This window comes from Heterodontus francisci, chromosome 17 (assembly GCF_036365525.1).
Source record: "Heterodontus francisci isolate sHetFra1 chromosome 17, sHetFra1.hap1, whole genome shotgun sequence".
Taxonomy (NCBI): Eukaryota; Metazoa; Chordata; class Chondrichthyes; order Heterodontiformes; family Heterodontidae; genus Heterodontus; species Heterodontus francisci.
In genome coordinates this window covers 71,201,970-71,223,964 of record NC_090387.1, presented here as the reverse complement: position 1 = coordinate 71,223,964, position 21,995 = coordinate 71,201,970, and the positions used below count along the sequence as shown (strand labels likewise).

Below are 21,995 nucleotides of genomic sequence, written 5' to 3'. Positions count from 1 at the left end.
TAGTGTAGGTAGGTGGTAGGAGAATGGTGGAGATGTAGTAGGGAATGTGGGATTAATGTAGGATTAGTATAAATGGGTGCTTGGTGGTCGACACAGACTCAGTGGGCTGAAGGGCCTGTTTCAGTGCTGTATCTCTATTAAAATAAATAAATAAGGTACAGGCAGCAGTGCTTTTGGAGGAGTACAAGTTTATGTAGGGTGGATGATGGGAGGCTGGCCAAGAGTATTGAATAATCAAATCTAGAGGTTACAAAAGCATGGATAGGGTTTCAGCTGGGGTGCAGTTGATTTTTACAGAGGTGGAAGTAGGTGGCAGTCTAGGTGATGGTGTGGATATATGGTTGTAAAACTTAACTTGGGTTCAAACACGACAGCAAGGTTGCGAGCTGTCTTGCTCCGCTTAAGACTTGCCAGGAATGGAAATGGGCAGGGACTAAAGACCATGGCTTCAGTTTTCCCCAATATTTAGTTGGAGGAAATTTCTGCTCCTCCATTATTGGATGTCAGATAAGCACTGTGACAAATCAGTCAGTGGACAGGTCCAAGGAGATGTTGAGTGGAGTGTTGTCAGCGTACATGTTGTTCGGATGATAGTGCTGAGGGGTTCGTGTAGATGAGAAATAGAGGGCCAAGGATAGATCCTTTGCACTGTTTCTTCTGGAGACCCAAGAGTGGGAAGTGTAATGTTATGACCAGGTGAGTAAAAGGTCTAGGATTCCCTTTCTGCCTTCATATGGTCTTCCTGTAACAGCGTTTTATTTTTAAATGCACTGTTTTTAGCTCCCCCTTGGTGAATCCTTGTCACTGCTTTCCAGTTATAAGGCAAAGAAACCAGCACAAACAGGCTTTTGGGTTTAAAGAAGAAAAGTTGAACTTTATTAAACTTAAACTCTAATTCGGTTGACGTCTACGGATACACGACGCGCTCACGATAGCACGCATATGTGATACACAGGTGCAAATAGAGACAGAAAAGAGCAGAAGAAAAATAAAGTGGATAAGCTTGAGTCAATATCTGAAGAGTTGTTACGGTTCTTCGAGTTCACTGTAGAGTCCTTGATTGTAGGTAGATCTTGTTTTTTGTTGGGGCTCTGAATTATTCTTGAACCTTGTTCGTTGTAGGAGACTGTTCTCTCCTGGGGTTCTTGTGTCTTCAGTGGATTCAGAGGCTTGTAAGAAAGAGATAGGAGCAGGCAGAAGAGATCTTCAGTCCAGGAGCAAACCACTTTCTGCCCAAACTGTTTGTACAAATGCAAAAAAACTCAGGTTGCCCAGGAGGTTAGTCATGTGACTAGCTGGTTTGTTGATGTCCGTTTGTGTATTCGGCCATCTTAGCAGTCAACCTGGAATGCGAGCTCTCCCACTTTCATGGGTGATCAAAAGTCCATTGTGGGTTGCATGTCACGGAATGGCTGCTTTGTCCTTCCAAACACCATCTGTTAATATGCAAATGTCTTTTCCAACCACAGCTGATCTGTTCAAGTTCTCCCCTCACTCCAGTAACAGTTTAAAATCAATGTTGATGACAAAATTAATGTGCCTCATTCTTGGCAGGTGGGGCCTAGCATAACAGTAGCAACAACTTTGTTTATATTAACATCTTTTAATGTAATAAAATGCCCAAGGCACTATACAGGAGCATTATTTTAAAAAATCATAATACCGAGCCACAAAAGGAGAGATTGGGTCAGATGGCCAAAATCTTGGTCAAAGAGGTAAGTTTTAAGGAGTGTCTTTTAAATGAAGAAAATTAGGTGGAGAGGTGTAGAGAGGGTATTCCAGAGCTTGGGGCCTAGGCACTTGAAGGCGTGGCCACCAATAGTGGAACGATTAAAATCTGGAATGGACAAGAGGCCAAAATTGGAGTGCAGATTGAGGCTTGTGGGGGTGGAGGAGGTAGTGGGTGAGGCCATGGGGTGATTTGAAAACAAGGATGAGAATTTTAAAATCAAGACATTGACATTGGCTCATTGTTTGACAATCAGCGAGCACAGGATGATGGGGGAATGGAATTTGGTGTGAGTTAAGATGTGGGCGGCAGTGTTTTGGATGCCTTCAAGTTTATAGAGGGTAGAATGTGGGAGAGCAGCCAGGAGTGTGTTGGAATAGTCTAGTCTAGAGGTAATGAAGGTATGAATGAGGGTTTCAGCAACAGATGATCTGAGACAGGGCAAAGTCTGGCAAAGTTATGGAGGTAGAAAGTTAGTTATGGCACAAATGAGATTGGGAGCTTATCTCTGGGTCAAATGTGATACCAAGATTGCTAATAGACTGGCTTAGTCTCACTGCCAGAGAAAAGGATGGAGTCAGTGGCTAGAGAATGGGATCTGGAGTGATTTGCAGCTAATTCTTCTGGCTATGAAGCAATAAGAATGGATGATAGAGGAGGATGGTGTAGTCAACTGTGTTGAAGGGCGAGCAGGGATAGTTTATCATGGTCACCATCACAAAGAATTTGTGACTTTTTGACCAGGGTCATTTTCAGTTTGGTGTCTGGTTTGGAAACCTGATTGGGATTCAAACATGGCAGTGTGTGAAAAGTAGACACTGATTTGGAAGTTGTCAGCACATTCAAGGACTTGAGAGGAAAAGGAGGTTGGAAATGAGTCGTGTAGGCTTTTTGAAGAGAGGGTTGAGGATAGCAAATTTGTTGAGTTGGGCAGGGCATAGTGCAGGAAAACAGGGAACCATACCTGAGGAGAGGGAACAGTTTATATCCGCTAATATCGGGCCCAGGAAGGGAAGTTGATTGACCAACAGTTTGGTCAAAATAGGATTGAGGAAGCAAGAGATGAGTCTCATGGACAAGACCTACAAGAGAAGGGGCAGTACTGGACCTAATCCGACGGAATGAAGCCAGACAAGTGGTAGAAGTGTCAGTGGGGGAGCATTTCGAGGATAGTGGCCATAACTGTAAGATTTAAGGTAGTTATGGAAGAGGATCAAGAGGGACTGGAAATAAAAGTACTGAATTGGGGGAAGGCAGGTTTCAATGATAAAACAGGATCTGGCCAACAGGACTGGGAGCAGCTACTTGTAGGAAAGTCTACATCAGACTAGTGGGAGTCATTCAGAAAGGAAATGGAGTTCTGGTCCAACATCTTCCTGTAAAGGTGAAGAGTAGGACCAACCAGTCCAGGGAACCTGGGATGTCGAGGGATATAGTGGATTGGAAAAGGGGGAAAAAAAAAGTCGTCTGGCAGATTCAGAGCGCTGAAAACAGTGGAGGCCCTAGAGGAGTATAGAAAGTGTAGGGGATACTTTTTTTATATTAAAAAAAAAAGTAATTAGGAGAGCGAAGGGAGGCATGAGAAAACACTGGGAGACAAGATAAAGGAAAATCCCAAGGTGTTAAGGGCAAGAGGATAACCAGGGAAAGAATAAGACCCATTAAGGACCAAAGTGGCAATCTGTGTGTGGAGCCGGAGGACATAGATGAGGTTTTAAATGATTACTTTTCATCTGTGTTCACTATGGAGAAGGACGATGTAGGTGTAGAGATCAGGGAGGGTGATTGTAATATACTTGAACGTATTAGTATTAAAAGGGAGGAAGTATTAGCTGCTTTAGCAGGCTTAAAAGTGGATAAATCCCTTGGCCCAGATGAGATGTATCCCAGGCTGTTATGTGAGGCAAGGGAGGTGATAGCAGGGGCTCTGACACAAATTTTCAAATCCTGTCTGGCCACAGGAGAGGTACTGGAGGACAGTGAATGGGGGACCATTATTAAAGGAAGGTAGCAGGGATAAACCAGATAATTATAGGCCAGTGAGTCAGTGGTAGGGAAACTATTGGAAACATTCTGAGGGACAGGATTAATCTCCACTTGGAGAGGCAAGGATTAATCAGGGATAGTCAGCATGGCTTTGTCACGGGGAGAGCGTGGCTAACAAACTTGATTGAATTTTTCGAGGCGGTAACTAGATGTGCAGATGAGGGTAAAGCAGTTGATGTTGTCTACATGGACTTCAGTAAGGCTTTTGATACCTTAAGTTCCTGTAGGGGAGATTGGTTAAGGGCAAATTGGATCCAAAATTGGCTTAGTGGCGGGAGGCAGAGGGTGATGGTTGAGGGTTGTTTTTGCGAATGGAGGCCTGTGACCAGTGGTACTGCAGGGATCGGTGCTGGGACCCTTGCTGTTTGTAGTGTACATTCATGATTTAGACGTGAATATAGGAGATATGATCAGTAAGTTTGCAGATGACATGAAAATTGGTGGTCTAATAGTGAGGAAAGCCTTGGATTACATGATTAAGATGGGCGGAGCTGTGGCAAATGGAATTTAATCCTGAGAAGTGTGAGGTGATTCATTTTGGGAGGACTAACAAGGCAAGGGAATATACAATGGATGGTAGGACCCTAGGAAGTACAGCGGGTCAGAGGGACCTTTGGTGTACATGTCCATAGATCAACTGAAGGCAGCAGCACCGATTAGATAAGCTGGTTAGGAAGGCATATGGGATACTTCCCTTTTATTAGCCGAGGCATAGACTATAAGAGCAGGGAGGTTATGATGGAGCTGTATAAAATGCTAGTTAGGCTACAGCTGGAGGGTACTGTGTACAGTTCTGGTCGCCACACTATCTTCTTTAGTCTCCTTGTCTCAAGAGACAATGGGTAAGCGCCTGGAGGTGGTCAGTGGTTTGTGAAACAGTGCCTGGAGTGGCTATAAAGGCCAATTCTAGAGTGACAGACTCTTCCACAGGTGCTAAAGATGAAATTGGCTGTCGGAGCTGTTACACAGTTGGCTCTCCTTGCGCTTCTGTCTTTTTTCCTGCCAACTGCTAAGTCTCTTCGACTCGTCTCTCTTTAGCCCCGCCTTTATGGCTGGCCGCCAGCTCTGGCGATCACTGGTAACTGACTCCCACGACTTGTGATCAATGTCACAGGACATCATGTCGCCTTTGCAGACTTCTTTTAAAGTGGAGATATGGACGGCTGGTGGGTCTGATACCAGTGACGAGCTGGCTGTACAATGTGTCCTTGGGGATCCTGCCACCTTCCATGCGGCTCACATGGCCAAGCCATCTCAAGTGCTGCTGGCTCAGTAGGGTGTAAAAGCTGGGGATGTTGGCTGCCTCGAGGACTTCTGTGTTGGAGATACGGTCCTACCACCTGATGCCAATTATTCGCCGGAGGCAGCAAAGATGGAATGAATTGAGACATCGCTCTTGGCTGACATACGTTGTCCAGGCCTCGCTGCCGTAGAGCAAGGTACTGAGGACACAGGCTTCATACACTCTGACTTTTGTGTTCCGTGTCAGTGTGCCATTTTCCCACCCTCTCTTGGCCAGTCTGGACATAGTGAAAGCCTTTCCCATGCGCTTGTTGATTTCTGCATCGAGAGACAGGTTACTGGTGATAGTTGAGCCTAGATAGGTGAACTCTTGAACCACTTCCAGAGCGTGGTCGCCGATATTGATGGATGGAGCATTTCTGACATCCTGTCCCATGATGTCCGTTTTCTTGAGGCTGATGGTTAGGCCAAATTCGTTGCAGGCAGCCGCAATCCTGTCGCTGAGTCTCTGCAGACACTCTTCTGTGTGAGATGTTAATGCAGCATCGTCAGCAAAGAGGAGTTTCCTGATGAGGACTTTCTGTACTTTGGTCTTCGCTCTTAGACGGGCAAGATTGAACAACCTGCCCCCTGATCTTGTGTGGAGGAAAATTCCTTCTTCTGAAGACTTGAGCGCATGTGAGAGCAGCAGGGAGAAGAAGATCCCAAACAGTGTAGGTGTGAGAACACGGCCCTGTTTCACGCCACTCAGGATAGGAAAGGGGTCTGATGAGGCGTTGCTTTGGTGGCCATCCGATCTTTTCTAGTAATTGCACTGGAGGGGGTGCAGAGGAGATTCACCAGGATATTGCCTGGGCTGGAGCATTTCAGTTATGAAGACAGACTAGATCGGCTGGGGTTGTTTTTCCTTGGAGCAGAGAAGGCTGAGGGGGGACCTGATTGAGGTATACGAAATTGAGGGGCATTGATCAGATAGATAGGAAGAAACTTTTTCCCTTAGAGGAGGGGTCAATAACCAGGGGGCATAAATTTAAGGTAAGGGGCAGGAGGTTTAGAGGGGATTTGAGGAAAAAAAAATTTTCACCCAGAGGGTGGTTGGAATCTGGAACCCACTGCCTGAAGGGGTGGTAGAGGCAGGAACCCTCACAACATTTAAGAAGTATTGAGATGAGCACTTGAAACGCCATAGCATACAAGGCTATGGGCCAAGCGCTGGAAAATGGGATTGGATTGGATAGGTGCTTGATGGTCGGTGCAGACATGATGGGGCTGAAAGGCCTGTTTCTGTCCTGTATAGCTCTATGGACTCCGGTTGGAGGTTATTGTAGGAAATGGGATAGAATCTAGAGGAAAACATGAGTTCTGGGTTCGGGCATTGGGGAACATTTTGGGAATGTTTGTCCTGATGGGCAACGGGGAAGGAGGAGAGCCAACTGAAATCGATGATGGGTCCATGAGCACTTGTCTGAGGTGAGGGTGGTTTAACACTGTTTTGTAACGAAGAGAAGCTGAGGGTTATCTTTGTTTTCCTGGATGATATTTGAACAGCGAGCAGTTTTAGCGATGGAGAGCATAACCTGATCATGCTTTAGCAGTCTAGCCAGATCTGGCAATGGATGGTTGAACAATTTTGTTTGCCAAAGAGGCTCAAATCTGTGTCTCTTGGCCCTAATTAAATGGAGAGGAGGGGTATATCAAGGGGGCGAAGTGAGCGTAATATTTCTAATGGGGTCAAGGGCGTTAAAGGTTGTGGAGAGTGTGATTTAGCAAATCAGTAGCTGCAGAAATGCTGTGTTGAATTGTAGACCTAGGCTAGATAGTTGGGAATTTGAAAGTGCAGTAGTGGGTGATTTGATGAAGTTTTTTTCCCAAGGGTGAACACAAAAGTGAGGTTGATCTGAATCAAATATAGTTATCTCAATCTAGTTAAAATTCGGTAAGTATTTTAAGCAATATGGGAGGTGAGTGGGGGAAGTGGGCTGGTAGAAACAATGTCACCTAGCATAAGAAGCCTTTTTAATTGCATATCAGCAGACAGGTTGACATGGGGCTTTTCCATTTAAATGTGGGTAAAGGAAGTTTATAATAAGAAAATGTCATTGAAGTGTACAGAAAATATGTCAATTGGAAGTACATGCAAAGATAAGAGATTTAGCTCTGGTACTTGCACAGGTTTCCCATCTTGCAGTCTTTGTATAACAGCTGTGAAATGTCAAACTAATACAGAAGCAAGAGAGCAGTAAGAAATTATAGGTGTTAAGACTTATGAAAAAAACCTCATCTTTTCAAAATGTCTTTTCCAGAGTGTAATTATTACATCCAGAAAACAAGATTTCTAAAAATGGCCTTTCTACACAGACCAGTGTTACTTTAGATACTACTGGAACTGCATTGTACAACAAGTGGAGCCATCAGCCACTATCCCTTTCCAAGTAGATTTTCAGCATTCCAGATCAAAAGAAGCTTTTCACACTTGGTCAGTACTTTCTCAACAGGCCAGTATCAGCTGAGTGAGTGGGGTTGTGATCAGCATCCATGTCACTATATTACGTCATGTTTATGATGTCTGGTCTGGAACAAGCCATTGGAAGTTTTGGCTTGTCTGCCTCCATTAAAGGTTTTGGTAATGAGATATAACAAATTTTCATAATGAGGGCTCAGAATCTGAGATAGCCATTGTCGACCACCTAGCAACACTGAGCTGGCCAAACCTTGAAGGCAATAGTTTCCGGACTGGCTGTGTGGCTGATGGTTATGACACCAGTGCAAGGAAATAACCTACTTAACCTTGTTTTCATCAATCCACTTTTCGTAGACGCATCTTTCCATGATGGCGATAGTATGAGTAATCATCACAAAGTCTTTTGAGACAAAGCTTTTTTCTCCACAGTGAAAACTACATCCATTGTATAATGTGCTATGTCAGCAGGGCCAAGTTAGACAAACTAAGCTCAGATCTAAACTTAACAACCATGAGGTGTTCTGGGCTATGCACAGCAGCAGAATTGTATACCACTCCAACCTGTAATTTCACAGCCAAGAATATTCCTCACTGCTCAATGGATAGCAAACTGGGTGACTAACCCTGGTTCAATGGGAAGTGTCATATGGCCTGCCAGGAGTAAGAGCAGCAACAGTCATGCCTTTGAATGAGCTGTTGATCTAGTGAGGTGACCACATCAGGCTAACTGCATACTAAGCTCCAAAAACACTAGGCTCTAGAGGATGTTGAGTAGTCCAATAAAGAAACTGATCCGAGGAAAGCTCTAAAGAACTACTGCCTCTGGCCAAGAATAGGAAAGCTGACACTAACACTTGGATCACCAGAACTGCTCTGCTCTGCAGGTAGCTGCAAATGGTATCTGGATACACACCGTTCCATAGTGAATCTTTTAGATTGATCTGCAAAGGGAACACCTGTCTCAATATCACAGCAATTCCAAGTGAACTTTTGTGTCTAAACAATTCTATGACAAATAGCACAAGGTAATGGGGAGCTTGCTGCAGTTTCCAGATATATTGTGCAGCAGCTATGGGGAGATTGGGCAGAAGATGAGTCAGTATTTCCTGGGGCCCTGCTAAAATTTCAAAATTGACAGACTATTCCTGAGAATTAAACAAATGTGCACAAAAATGCATAATACAGAATAACCTATTAGACTAATTGATTCCCACAACACCACATAGGTAAGTTTTTCTAATTAAAGGTTATCTGGATTATTAAAACAGTAAACCCATCATTTTAAATCTCCAACTGAAAGGCACCATAAAGTGTACTTTGGAGCAATAATAATTGACAGGAGTTTCTACAACTGAAAAATCCCCTTTTTGTATTCCAGTCCCTTTTGTGTTGAAACCCAATATTCTTTTAGTATCTCTGCTTTTTGTACTTGCCAATTAGCTTTAAAGCCTACATTTGTGACTTCAAATAGTTCTGTAGTCACAAGAAAGCTTTGCCATAGGGTGGGAATACAAATTGCCCAGGCTATAGCTTGGCTTTTTAGGTTTAAGTGGTGTATAACATGCTCTCAGACCATTTTATAGTTGCATTCCTGGCTGTAACCTGCAAGTTAAAAAAAATTCCAGCTGCAATAACTAAAATGCAGACTGTACCATAAGTTACATTTTGCCAAGTATCTGAATAAGTAATGTGCTTCGAACTAGATCAGCAACAAAATACTGCAGGTTCTGGGGAAATCTGAAATAAAAACAAGATGCTGGAAACACTCGGGTCGGGTGTCATCTGCGGAGAGAAAAAGAGTTGATGTTTCAGGCCGATTACCTTTTTCGTTAGAAATGTAACCATTTAGGTTACACCTACATGTAGGTGTAGAATCCTACATCAGAACTGAAATAAGTGTTTTCGCAGCATCGGAGGAGGGGGAAGAAAACTTCAGGAAGGAAGCTAAGCAGTTTGATATTTCTTTCAACCATAAGTGTTAGTGTGACTTTCCCAGTACTGAAAAGATAGTAATTACAGCGATGCATTGATGTACAAGATGAAATTACAGTGATGGACATTGGTCTTGATTCTGACTCTAATTTCCATATTGCAGTGTGCTGGTGTAGGATGAAATGGGAGGTACTGGCCTTGCACAGTAACAACAACTGTTATTTCTACAGTGCCTTTAATGTAAGAAAATGGCCCAAGGTATTATAAAACAAAATATGACATTGAGCCACATAAGGAGATATTGGGGCAGATGACCCAAAGCTTAGTCAGAGAGAGGTTTTAAAGGAGGAAAGTGAAGTAGAGGGGCAGAGAGGTTTCAGGAGGGAATTCCAGAACTTTTGGCCTTGGCTGCTGAAGGCGTGGCCACCAATAGTGGAGCACTTAAAATTGGGGGTGTTCCAAGATGCCAGAATTAGAGGAGTGAAGATATCCGAGGGTTGCAGTGCTACAGGAGATTAGAGATTGTGAGGGACCAGGCCATGGAGGGATTTGAAAACCAGGATGACAGTTTAAAATAGAGGCATTGCTTAATTGGGAACCAGTGTGGTGATGGGTGAATGTGATTTTGTGTGTGGTAGGACACGGGCAGTAGAATTTTGGATGACCTCAAGTTTACGGAGGATAGAATGTGGAAAGCCAGCCAGGACTGCATTAGAATAGTCAAGTCTGTAAGTAACAACGGCATGGATGAGGGTTTCAGCAGCAGAAAAGCTGAAGCAGGGGCTGAGTTGTGTGATGTTACGGAAGTGGAAATGGCCAGTCTTGATGTCTGTGTGACTGATTGAAAGCTCATTGCTGGCTCAAATATGACACCAAGGTTGTGAAGATTCTGGATTGGCCTCAGACAGTTGCCAGGGAGAGAGTTGGTGGCAAGGGAGCAGAGTTTGTACCAGTGGCTGAAGACTGTGGCTTCCATCTTCCCAATATTTAATTGGAGGATATTTCTGCATATCCAATACTGGATGTTGGACTGTCAGTCTGACCATTTGGAGACAGTGGAGGGGTTAAGAGAAGTGGCAGTGAGATAAAGCTTGGTGTCGTCAGCGTGCACGTAGAAACTGAGTTTGCAGATTATGTCGCTGAAGGGCAGCATGTAGGTGAGCAGCAGGGGTCCAAGCATTGATCCATTCGGGACACCAGAGATAACTCTGGGAATGAGAAGAGAAGCCATTGCAAGCGATTGGTCTGGTGTCAGTTAGCTAAACGCGGAGCCAGGTGAGTGTAGATCCCCACCCCCAGCTGGATAATAAGAGCGAGGTATTGGAGGAGCATGGCATTATTATGTGTCATAGGCTGCAGACTGGTCGAGAAGGATGAGCAAGGATAATTTGCCTTTGTCACAGTTGCATAGGATGTCGTTTTGTGATTTCTGTAAGAGCTGTTTTGGTACTATGACCAGGGTGGAAACCTGATTTTGGAGGGATTCAAACATAATGTTCTGGGGAAGATGGGTGCGGATTTGGGAGGTGACAACACATTCCAGGACTTTGGAGAGAGGAAACTGAGCTTGGAGTTGGGATGGTATTTTGCGTGGTTGGAGAGGTCAAGAGTTGGTTTCTGGAGTAGAGGGATGATGACTGCATGGCCTCGGTGTGTGGAGAAACAGATCTCTAATAAAATGAAACTTTCTCAGTAAGGCTAAAACATCAAGTGCTGGTCTGGGGATGCAGTAAGCATTTACAGCCCTAGTAGACTGTTCTGGTTCTCAACACAAACTTATTGCCAAGCATGATGGCACTTTTGATGCTGAATAAGAATTTACAGCACAGAAACAGGACATTTGAATCTACTGTTCTATACCAGTGTTTATGCTCCACATGAGTCTCCTCTCACTTTAACTCATCTCACTGTGTCATGTCCTTCTATTCCCCTCTCATTTGTATATACTTATCTAGTTTCTCAAATGCATTTATGCTATTCACCTTAGCCACACTATGTGGTAGCATGTTCCTCATTATCGATACTTAGCCAAGAAATTCTTCTGAATTTCTTACTGGATTCATTAGGATAAAAGACTTGCATTTATGTAGTGCCTTTCACAAGCTCAAGTCCCATATGGTTTTACAACTAATGAACGTTTTTGAATTGTAGTCACTGTTCTAATGCAGGAAACAGGGCAGCCAATTTGCACGCAGCAAGTTCCCCAAACAGCAATGTGATGGTTACCAGATAATCTGTCTTTAGTGAGGTTAATTGATCGATAAATATTGGTCATGACATTGGGATAACGCTCCTCCACTGACTTGCGAGCCCAAATTTTTGTTGCCTGGTCTCTTGAATTCACTGTCGCCTGATTCAGTCAAGAGTACTACCACTGAGCCACAGCTGATGGTCTGTCTTTTATATTAATGGCCTCTAGTTTTTAGACAACCGACAAGTAAAAACATAATTTCTATGTCTGTTGAACCCGTTCATAATTTTAAAGTCTCCTGCCAGGTCATCTCAGTCTTTTTTTGTGTAGAGAAATGAGTTCAATCTATCCTGGTAGTTGTATGCTCCCAGTTCTGGCATCTATCTGGTGTTGCTCCTTAGGATGTCTAGCTTATGGTTGAAAGACTGAAAGCAGAGATTAGGGTAAAGGGGTATCTATTCAGAGTGATAGAAGGTGAGACTTGGTGTACCAAAAGAAACTGCTGACACTGCTGTTGGTTGTAATTTATATAAATGACTTGGACTTCGGAATTAAAAACACAACTTCTAAATTTGTGGATGACACCAAATTGGGAGTCAACACTGAAGAGGGCTGCAACAAATTATAAGATAACATTAATAAGTTTGCAAAATGGGCACTTGAATTTCAATATAAATGTGAGGGGTTCCATTTTGGTAAGAATGAGGAAGTTGCATAATACTTGGGGGTTGTGGGGGAGAATAGAGGGATATGCTGACAGTTAGATGAGGAAGGCAGGAGGAGGCTTGAATGGAGCATAAAGGTCGGCTTGGGCTGAATGGCCTGTTTCTGTACTGTATATTCTATATAATTCTTTTAAAAGCTGATGAATTTTAAAAGATGCTTTTTTTTTTGTAAGATGAAGACCGGAACTGTGCACAGTAGTCAGTGTGGTGTGGCAAGATGCTTTACTAGCATAACATAAGTTCTCTACTTTTGGATTATATTACTCTAGAAATAAACCCCAGTGCTTTGTTTCCCTTTTTTTATGTCTTTGTTGCTACTATTCAATGACTTGTGAATCTTTACCCCATTCTCCCCCATCCCCCAAGGCGTACGCGACCATCTTTTATTCCTCTTAGCAAATGGAGCACCCCACACTTAAATTGTGAAGCAAACTGAAATTTATTTACCAATGGAGCCTCCTTCATGAGCTATGCATTCTTTGTTCTTGTTATGCGTCACACTTCATCCAATTCATTATCAAAATAGTAATTGTTTAGCTCCTTAGTTGCCTCATTCATTCATCTGTAATCTACAGGTTTCAAACCCAAGCTCCTCCTTCGATTTGCCCTCTTTGCTACTTCTACCAGTCATATTGCTATCCTGAAAGATGGCCATGCTAATTATCAGATGTATTATTAATATAAACGGCATTAAATTCCCATATTCAAACTTGCCCATCTAATGGGCTGGCATTGTTTTTGCTGCTCTCCGTCTCTCTTGTATTTGCCCCAACGCATGCCTTAGTGTCATCAAAATGTTGTTACAAGGACCCTCCTCCTTACTGTTTACAAGCATGTACAGAACAATGTACAGAACAACTGGAATCTAATTTCATGGGCTGAATTTTCACCAGAGGGGGAAACCCGGTGTGGCGTCTGTGTTTGGGTCAGAAACTGGCCTCCAGTGGCAAAATTATTTAAAATTCAGATTTTCATGGGAGTGAGCCCTTAATTGGTATGGAGCTTTGTTTCCTGCCCCTTTAGAGTCAGTGGGGGAGGGAATGGAGACAGGTCAGTTAAAGTTTGGCACCCCACAGCAGCCACCACTAAGGCTGCCGGCTCTCCTGAGGGAGAGATCTGCAGATTGTACCAGTGTCTTCCACAGCACCAGAGGGAAGTGAGATGTCACAGGAGAGCTGGCACCTGGGGCAGGGCAGAACTTGCTGCATCAGTGCTAACCTGGATCTAATGCTGGAGGCAGTGAGGGAGGGGAGGGAGGTCCTCTTCCCAGAGAGTAGCAGGAGGAGGCCACCTCGTCAGGCAGCAGGGCCACCTCTCTGTTCAGCATCATCTCCCTTTGCCTTCTCTTCCTGTTCCTTTCTTGCCTCCTGCTCCTCCCCTGATGAGCTGTCTCCTTCTAGGACCTCACTGTCCTCAAGGTCCACATCTTTCTGGAGGGCCATGTTATAGAGAGATGACAATGATCAAGACCCTTGCAAGAGGGTATGGGGGGGGGTGGGGGGGCACCACTCGACCAGTCCAGGCATTGGAATCGCATCTTCAGAAGACTGATGGCCAACTGAATGGTTGTCCTGCTGAGCAGGTGGTATTGGTTGTATCGCCTCTGGGGCTACCATAGAGGGATCAGTAGCCATCTCTTCAGGGGATTTTCCTGTCCCCCTATAATCTATCCATGCACTTTAGGGGTTGGAATGAAGATGAGGTAGCCTGAACTGGCAGAGGATGAAGGAGTCATGGCAGCTGCCAGGAAAACAAGTGCACACATAGAGAAAGCCCTTGTGGTCACAGACCAGTTGGACAGTGAGGGAGTGGAAGCCTTTCCTGTTGATGGATCTCTCTGGCTGGTCACTGGGTGCCATGATGGCCACATGGGTGTGGTCGATAATGCCCTGCACTGGGGGAATCCTAGCAATGGAATTGAAATTCAGTGCCCTCTGTCCCTGTGAAGCCCTGTCTGTTTCAATGCATTTGCTGTCTAGCTCTAGCAAAGAGGGCATCAGTGACTGCACACCACTGCATCTCTCTGGTCTGATCTCACTGGTCAATGTGATTTTTGAGATACCAAGGTCTGTAGTTGATTCTTGGAAGGAGCGAGAAGCTCAAGACTGCAGTGATTTTGGCCACTAGCAGGGCCTGGTGATCAGTGCTGTGAGGTGCAAGGTCTTTCGGTGACGGGGACACAGATGTCTGTGACCATCTGTCTGGAGAGTAGTCATCTCCTGCGGCACAGGTTCGCGGTCATCTCCATGTAGCTCCGTCTTCGGGAAATCCTGTGTTGAGAATTTGGCCTCCATTGCCTTCCTGCCCTTCCTTCCTCTCCTGTGCCCCCCTCGTACCTGTGGTTCTGCCCTTCCTGCGCATGATGTTGTACCTCATCAGTACTGGGCCCAGAATCTCATAGTTGTGTCCCCGTTTGCTAGCTGAAGCCTTCCTTCTATGCAGATAGCTGCCCAATTGCTCTTGGCAGCCTTGCCCCCTGCTCGTCTACCCCTGCGATGCCTGGGGTAAAGGCCTGCTCAAGTGATTTAAAAAAAAAAAGCCCGACCCCGACTACCGCAATGTTCCATTCACTTACATTCCGACTGCCAATCTGCCGGAAGCTGCAGCAGGAGCGTGATGACGTCAGACGCTCACTGCGTAGACTCTGCTTGACGTCCCGGACTTCCAGCTTGGGTAACTTTATAACTTTTAACGCTTACCTTGCTGTGTGTTGGATCCAGCCCAGCTGACCCCGACATGTCATTTGGTCCCTTCGGGTTCGGGTAGCAGGCCTTCGGCCTGGGGGGTGCTGACCCTGTTCAGAGTCTTGAGTGCTGAGTGCCAGTCTCCCTGCCACCCATGCAGTACCAAGGGCACCCCTTACCAAGTGCCCAGTCCCCCGTCCCCCTTTACCTCGCTGACTCTCTTATGGGGCCGGGCGATTCCCTGGGGCAGCCGTGACTGGCTTTGCACTCTACCCAACTACCTTCAGCTGGTCAGTTTCTGAAGGCGTGGGTAACCAGTCCACCCCTTTTAAAAACTTAAAGGTCAAACTCTTAACAAGCTTTTTAACAGTCTTCGTTGACCTCAGTTGAGAGGAGAGTGGGATCCCTGTCCTGCCCTGATGATTTTGCCGACAGCGGGGATCGGCACCTTGAAATTGACATGTCGCCTGACACCAGTATTTTTGGGGGCCCGAAAAATTTAGCTTCTTGTTAAGTTGCTGTAAATAACAAATGTGGAGCCTCCCAGCAAACATGACTAACATTAGTCAAATAACTGAAAACTATAGTGAGCGTTTAGCGCTTGTTCATGGAAAACTTTAAATCAAGAATCATTCTGATGTCTGTTCTTTTCTTCTTTATGCAAATCCTTTTGTGATCAATTTGCAATTTAATTTATTGATCCATACATTTTTCCTTACCCTGAAATTGTCCAGCCCTGGTATTGTCAATTGGTCTTCGCTACCCTATTTGTTATAATCTGCTGTAATTGTTCTCTTGCACTTGTGTGCAAACAGATTATATATACCAGAAGACCCAAAACATTTGGCCTCCTTTCCTTTGTTGAAATAAACTAAACTCATTCTGTCTGTTGCTTGGTGCCACTACCAAGAAACTTGTCCTCATTAGGAAAAGTTTAAGGCCCGTACATTGGGCAGCAACCCTAGTTTTAAAAAAAAAAGTTTGGATTTTTGGTTTAAAGGGGTACTTGTTAGAGGAATTATGTCAGAGTAATCGAGGTTGTGAATGGGTTGCTGTATGTCTCAGTGAGGTTTCATGCCTGCAGTTCCTCCACGTAATGAGTTCTAGATTTCCCGTTTCCTTTTTATCCTTCATTTGTGGCTGCCAATAGCTCCCCATGGGAAAAGTAAGTGTATGACCAGTTTTCACTGGGTCCCTCCTGTGCACCTTCTGTAAGGCCATTTGAGGCTAACAGCAGATTGTTTGCTGGGCTTTTGGGATTTGGCACAGAGACCTAAAAAGGGGGAGACCTATGTAAATAACGTAAGCTTTTGGTAACTCCCAAGTTTGGTTTTGTATTGTGTTGGAAACCTTATAATAGTGGCATTCTTTTAAGGAGACGGTCCTGTTTTCCACATAGTTTCCATTGTTTGAACATGTGTCTTGATAGGTTTGATGAAGAGTTGGACTTTCAGTTGGGTGTTGAACTTGTAGCTCTTTAGTGAATAACATGCACTTTTAAAGAAAAAAAATAGTTACCTTTAGATCAATTTGTGCATTGTTTTCAAGTGATATGCTCTTTGTGGCTAGCTATTCCAGATTGGAATCTTAATGTGTACCAAGAATGAACTGCAGGCGTAAACACAGCGAGGCTAGATGTGTTGCGTACTATAGTATATAGAATGCATTAAGAACCAGTGATTTTATCATCTGTTAGAACAATGCTTTTGATCTCCGACTTCAAATTGTAGATAGTAAGTGTTTTTTTTTTAAGTAAAAATATGTTTGGTTTGTCCATTTTCAGCAAAACTCCTTTTCTCTCCACTTGCCATCTTTCTGCCAATCTAATGTGAATAGGTGGACACACTTCTCACCTTGTTTCTGGCACCTGGTATGCTGGCTGACGGCAGCACTACTGGTCCACGTAAGATCATGAAATTGCCTTGTGGACAATTGTGCATCCTGTGACTGCCTAGTGTAGCATGTTATGCCAAGCTTGTGACCTATAGGTTTCTTACAAACTTGATTTGAGCTTTTAAATGTAGTTTATTGGGGTAAAAATATATAAAGAAATGGGTCACAATATATGGGAGAATGAACAAAAGTTTTTCTATTGTGCGTGCAGTTTATTTGTCGATGCTACCTCGTTCTCTAGCATTTTGAAGTTGTACACATTTTTTTTCCCTCCTCTGGAGACCTTTATTTATGTGGCTGAAACCATGTTTTGTTATTGCTCATATTTATGTAAAAAAAATCATTCACCATGATGTGGATGTCGCTAGCAAAGCCGGCATTTATTGCCCATCTCAATGCCCTCGAAGGTGGTGGTGGTGAGCTGCCTTCTTTTGAACTGCTGCGGTCTGAGTGGTGAAGGTACTCCTACAGTACTGTTAGATAGGAAATTCCAGGATTTTGACCCAGCGGCAATGAAGGAACAGTGACACAGTTCCAAATCGGGATGATGTGAGACTTGGAAGGAAACCCTGAGGTGGTCGTGTTCCTATGCATCTGCTTCCCTTGTCCTTTTTTAGGTGGCAGAGGTTGGGGGTTTGAGAGGGGCTGTTAAAGAAGCCTTGGTGAGTTGCTGCAGTGCATCTTGTAGATAATGCACACTGCTGTGAGAATGACAAACTCTTCGATTGTGCCTGAATGCAGTAATACTGTTACATTTTTAATTTTTTGATCAGTTTCTCCACTTCGCTTTAAAACACAACGTTTAAGTCACTCTTTATTTCAAATCTTTTCTGTGAAGGATGTCTTTTTTTTTGGAAAAGAAATCCCAAAACATGACAACCACATTATTCGCAAATCCGGTGAGAGTGGTATTACTTGTTCCCTGTTGTACTAGACTTTAAATGTAGTTTCTCTTTTTTTTTTGTTGTAGCAGACTCAGCTGCACCATGTAATGATAGTCGATGGACACAGAAGTGGCAGTCTTCAAGACTCCTGAGGAGAACCAGCCTCTCCCTGGGCTCTGGATTCTGGCATGCTACAGGCAGGCATTCAAGCAGACGCCTATTGAGGGCCATCCCTCGACAGGTAGCTCAGACCCTGCAGGCAGATGTATTGTGGCAGATGGGATATACAGGTATGTATGGAACTCCAGATGGTAATGTTATGTAAGTGGAAGTGGGGAATAGGAAGGATGTGATTGCACTGGTGAGGGTGCAGAGGCGATTCACCAGGATGTTGCCTGGGCTGGAGCATTTCAGCTATGGCGAGAGATTGAAAAGGCTAGGGTTGTTTTCCTTAGAACAGAGAAGGATGAGGGGGGACCTGATTGAGGTATGCAAAATTATGAGGGGCATAGATGGGAAGAAACTTTTTCTCTTAGCAGAAGTGTCAATAACCAGCGGGCATAGATTTTTAAGGTAAGGGGCAGGAGGTTTAGAAGGGATATGAGGAAAAAAAAAACCCAGAGGGTGGTTCTAATCTGGAGAACACTACCTGAAGGGGTGGTAGAGGCAGGAACCCTCACAACATTTAAGAAGTATTTAGGTGAGCACTTGAAATGCCATAGTACACAAGTCTACACGCCAAGTGCTGGAAAATGGGATTAGAATAGATGGGCTGAAGGGCCTGTTTCTGTGCTGTATAACTCTATGACTCTAACAGTCTATGCTGTTTGATAGCAGCATTGTATAATTGAAAAGAGCTGAAAGAAGGCATCCATTGTTGTTTTTTGACTGGTTGTTCCTATGCTGCTCAAAATTGGACACCCTATAGTTCATTTAACTTGCCAGAACAATTCTGGAGCACAGCTATAAATTAGAAATCATTTTACATGTTATCTTGATGACTCATTGGACTTTTGCAATGTAAACCACCCAAGTTGAATAAATTTGTAAGAGCTAAGTACTGCAGATACTGGAAATCTGAAATAAAAACAAAATTGTGGAAGTACTCAGAGGTCTGGCAGCATCTGTGGAGAGAGAAACAGAATTAACATTTCAGGTTGCTGACCCTTCGTCAGAACTGTTTTGTGATGGAAATGCATTTAATGAGTAGTTCTTGCTCTGCAAGTGGCTATCTTCAGAAAACTAAGGATTTGAATGGATCAGTGTTAGGAAACTTAATAAATGTACAACACTTAGTTGCATTCACAGGAACTCATTATCCATATATTGAGAAGCCTGATCTAAAACTGGCTTTAACAGGCCTTTTGGCCTTGTCTTTTAAAATAGGTTTTACATAGGGCTGATGAGTTAGTTGATTTTTTTGAAGAGCAGCATTAATATAACCTGAATTAATAATTGTGAACGCAGCTGAAAGGGCAAGCTTACATTGTTGGGTTTGGCCACCCTTTTTTCTAGCTCCTACATTACATCAGTACTCTGATTTGATTTTATGAAAAATAGTTCTAGAGCGGCAGGAAAAAAAGTGCTTTTCTTGAGATATAGACGGTAAGGATTAATGTTTTGGTGACACTGTAAATTACCTTCCATCTCAATCTGATGACCCTTCTTTGCATCACTGTATGCCATGATATCAGATACATTATCAGATATGTTATAAGTTATCTGATATCATGTTAGTTCCAATAGAGAACTAAATAAAACACCCTTCGCATAATGCTTGTGCAGTGACCTTTGATATAAAATGCACATTTATGGTTTCCTTGCTATTAGTGAAACTGTATAAAATGTTCCTACTGTAATCTCATTGTTTATGGATCCATCAGTAAAGTCGCAATTCCTGATGTGCCACTGAGTACTTCAATGTTTGGTAAAAGTTTTTAATTGCTTGTTTATGTCTGACTAATACATGGATGAAATTGCTAGTCTGCTTAAAGTTGCTTAACTTTTTTTTTGGGTGGGGGGTGGGAGAAGAACCTTTTTCTATTAAAATATGTAAGGCCTGTTTAAAGCATTATTTTAGATGTTTTCTTAGAAACATGTCAGTGGTTCACATGGCACCTGGTGACTTTACATCAAAAAAAATATATATTTTATATTAGATTTTATTATCTGTGGATGGGCCAAGACACTTGATGGGGATCTCCTTGCTCAAGTAAATCTTTGTTCTTTTGAAATACACAATAAATGTTCCTCTCCATTTTTAATCCGTGTTTAGCACAAAAATACATTTTTCTTGCAGTTGTGCAGTTGGTATTCAATAACTTTTGGCCTTTATAGCCACTCCAGGCGCTGCTTCACAAACCACTGACCACCTCCAGGCGCGTATCCATTGTCTCTCAAGATAAGGAGGCCCAAAAGAATTCAATAACTTAATAGTTGGGGCATTTTTGCAACTTTTGTTTGACATATATATATATAAAGGTAAAAAATGGGAGGTGAATTATCTTAAAGGATTTAGTCAGCTTTAAATTGCTGTGAAGATTATGGAGCCAGTTTAACTTGTATCTCCTTTTTTCAATGCTAAATAACCTAATTTTACATCTTTGCATCTTCCACAGTAGCTGTCACTAATTTTATATCCAAAATCAAGAGTTTGGAGATTGGGTTTTATGCTCTTCTGTGCAGTTCAAGATATGACGTCTCATCTCCACTCTTGCCTCTCATGGGTAGTTTGTAGTCAGTGCAGCTATTTTTCCTCTCTGTACTTTGGAAGCCACATAGAGGCTTGCTGAAAATAGGTGAAGTTCCTGAATATGCTTGCTCAGTTATCTCTTGAATTTAAGAACCATCCTTACCTAGAATTTGACTATCTTTTGGATGCCGTGCCCATCTGTACAATTTTGCTTGATGGGTTACTCCTAGATAAGAACATAACATAAATAGGTGCAGGAGTTGATCATTTGGCTTCTCTGGCCTGCTCCGCCATTCAGTAAGATCAAAGCTGATCTGATAGTGGCCTTAACTCTCCTTTCCTGCCTGCTCCCCATAACCCTGGTCTCCCTTGTAGATCAAAAATCTGTCCGACTCGGCCTTGAATATATTCAATGACCCAGCTTCCACTGGGGTAGAGAATGCCAAAGATTAATGAGCCTTTGAGCAAAGAAATTCCTCCTCGTCTGTCTCAAAAGGGAGAGCACTTATTTTGAAACTCTGCCCCCTAGTTCTAGATTCCCCCACAAGGGGAAACATCCTCTCAGCATTTACTCTGTTAAGTCCCCTCAAATCTTGTATCTTTCTATAAGATCATCTCTCATTCTTCTAAACTCCAATAAGTATAGACCCAACCTACTCAAGCTTCCCTTAGACAACCCATTCATCTCAGGAATCAGCCTAGTGAACCTTCTCTGAACTGCTTCCACTGCAAGTATATCCCTCCTTTAAATAAGGAGACTAAAACTCTGCAAAGTACTCTAGGTGTGGTCTCGCCAATGCCCTGCACAGGCGTAGCAAGAGTTCCCAACTTTTATATTCCATTTCCCTTGGTGTAAAAGCCAACATTCCATTTGCCTTCCTAATTACTTGCTGTACCTGCATGCAAACTTTTTGTGATTCATGTACAAGGATGCCCAGAGCCCTCTGTACTGCAGCATTCTGCAGTGTCTTTCCATTTAAATAATACTTCACTTTTCTGTTCTTCCCGCCAAAGCAGATAACCTCACATTTTCCCACATTATATTCTATCTGCCAAATTTCTGTCAATTCCTTAACTTATCCATATCCTTTTGCAGACTCTTTGGATGGTATTTAATATAGACAACGAGGGTTTCTGCTGTAGAGCCAGCAAGAGCCCCACATTGTCACCTTTTGGGAAGCCCCCCGAATTAAACGCCAATCAGGCACTTAAGTGGACAGTGGTGGGCATTCCCCCATGATCAAGGACCCAGGGGACAGAAGTCCTGCCCACTGAGCTGGCAGCTCTTTTGCTCAGCAGTGCCACTGGGGAGTTGGTGGCTGCTGTGAGAAGGATACCTGCCTGGGTCAGCGCAGGATTCCAGACAAAGGTGAGCGATGGCCGGAGGAGTTTCACAGGGTGATGGTCATGTGGGAGGGGGTGCGGGGGGTTTGGCAGCAAGGGCAGGGGTTTGGCTGTTAGCGGGCCCACACCTTCCCAATGCTGGGTCCCTCAATCAGGCACTGAGTGCTTTTGC

The 21,995-nt window shown here is 43.6% G+C and overlaps 1 protein-coding gene across 4 annotated transcripts in view; it reads left to right on the top strand.

The window, feature by feature from the left end:
- mbtps1 (membrane-bound transcription factor peptidase, site 1) overlaps positions 1 to 21,995 on the top strand; it is a 181,022-nt gene that overhangs the window by 63,817 nt on the left and 95,210 nt on the right. For all 4 annotated transcript variants that reach the window (XM_068049631.1, XM_068049632.1, XM_068049629.1 and 1 more), the window contains exon 4: positions 17,874 to 18,077. In XM_068049631.1, the coding sequence (XP_067905732.1) occupies positions 17,874 to 18,077 (204 nt within the window). The remainder of the gene's footprint in view (positions 1 to 17,873; positions 18,078 to 21,995) is intronic.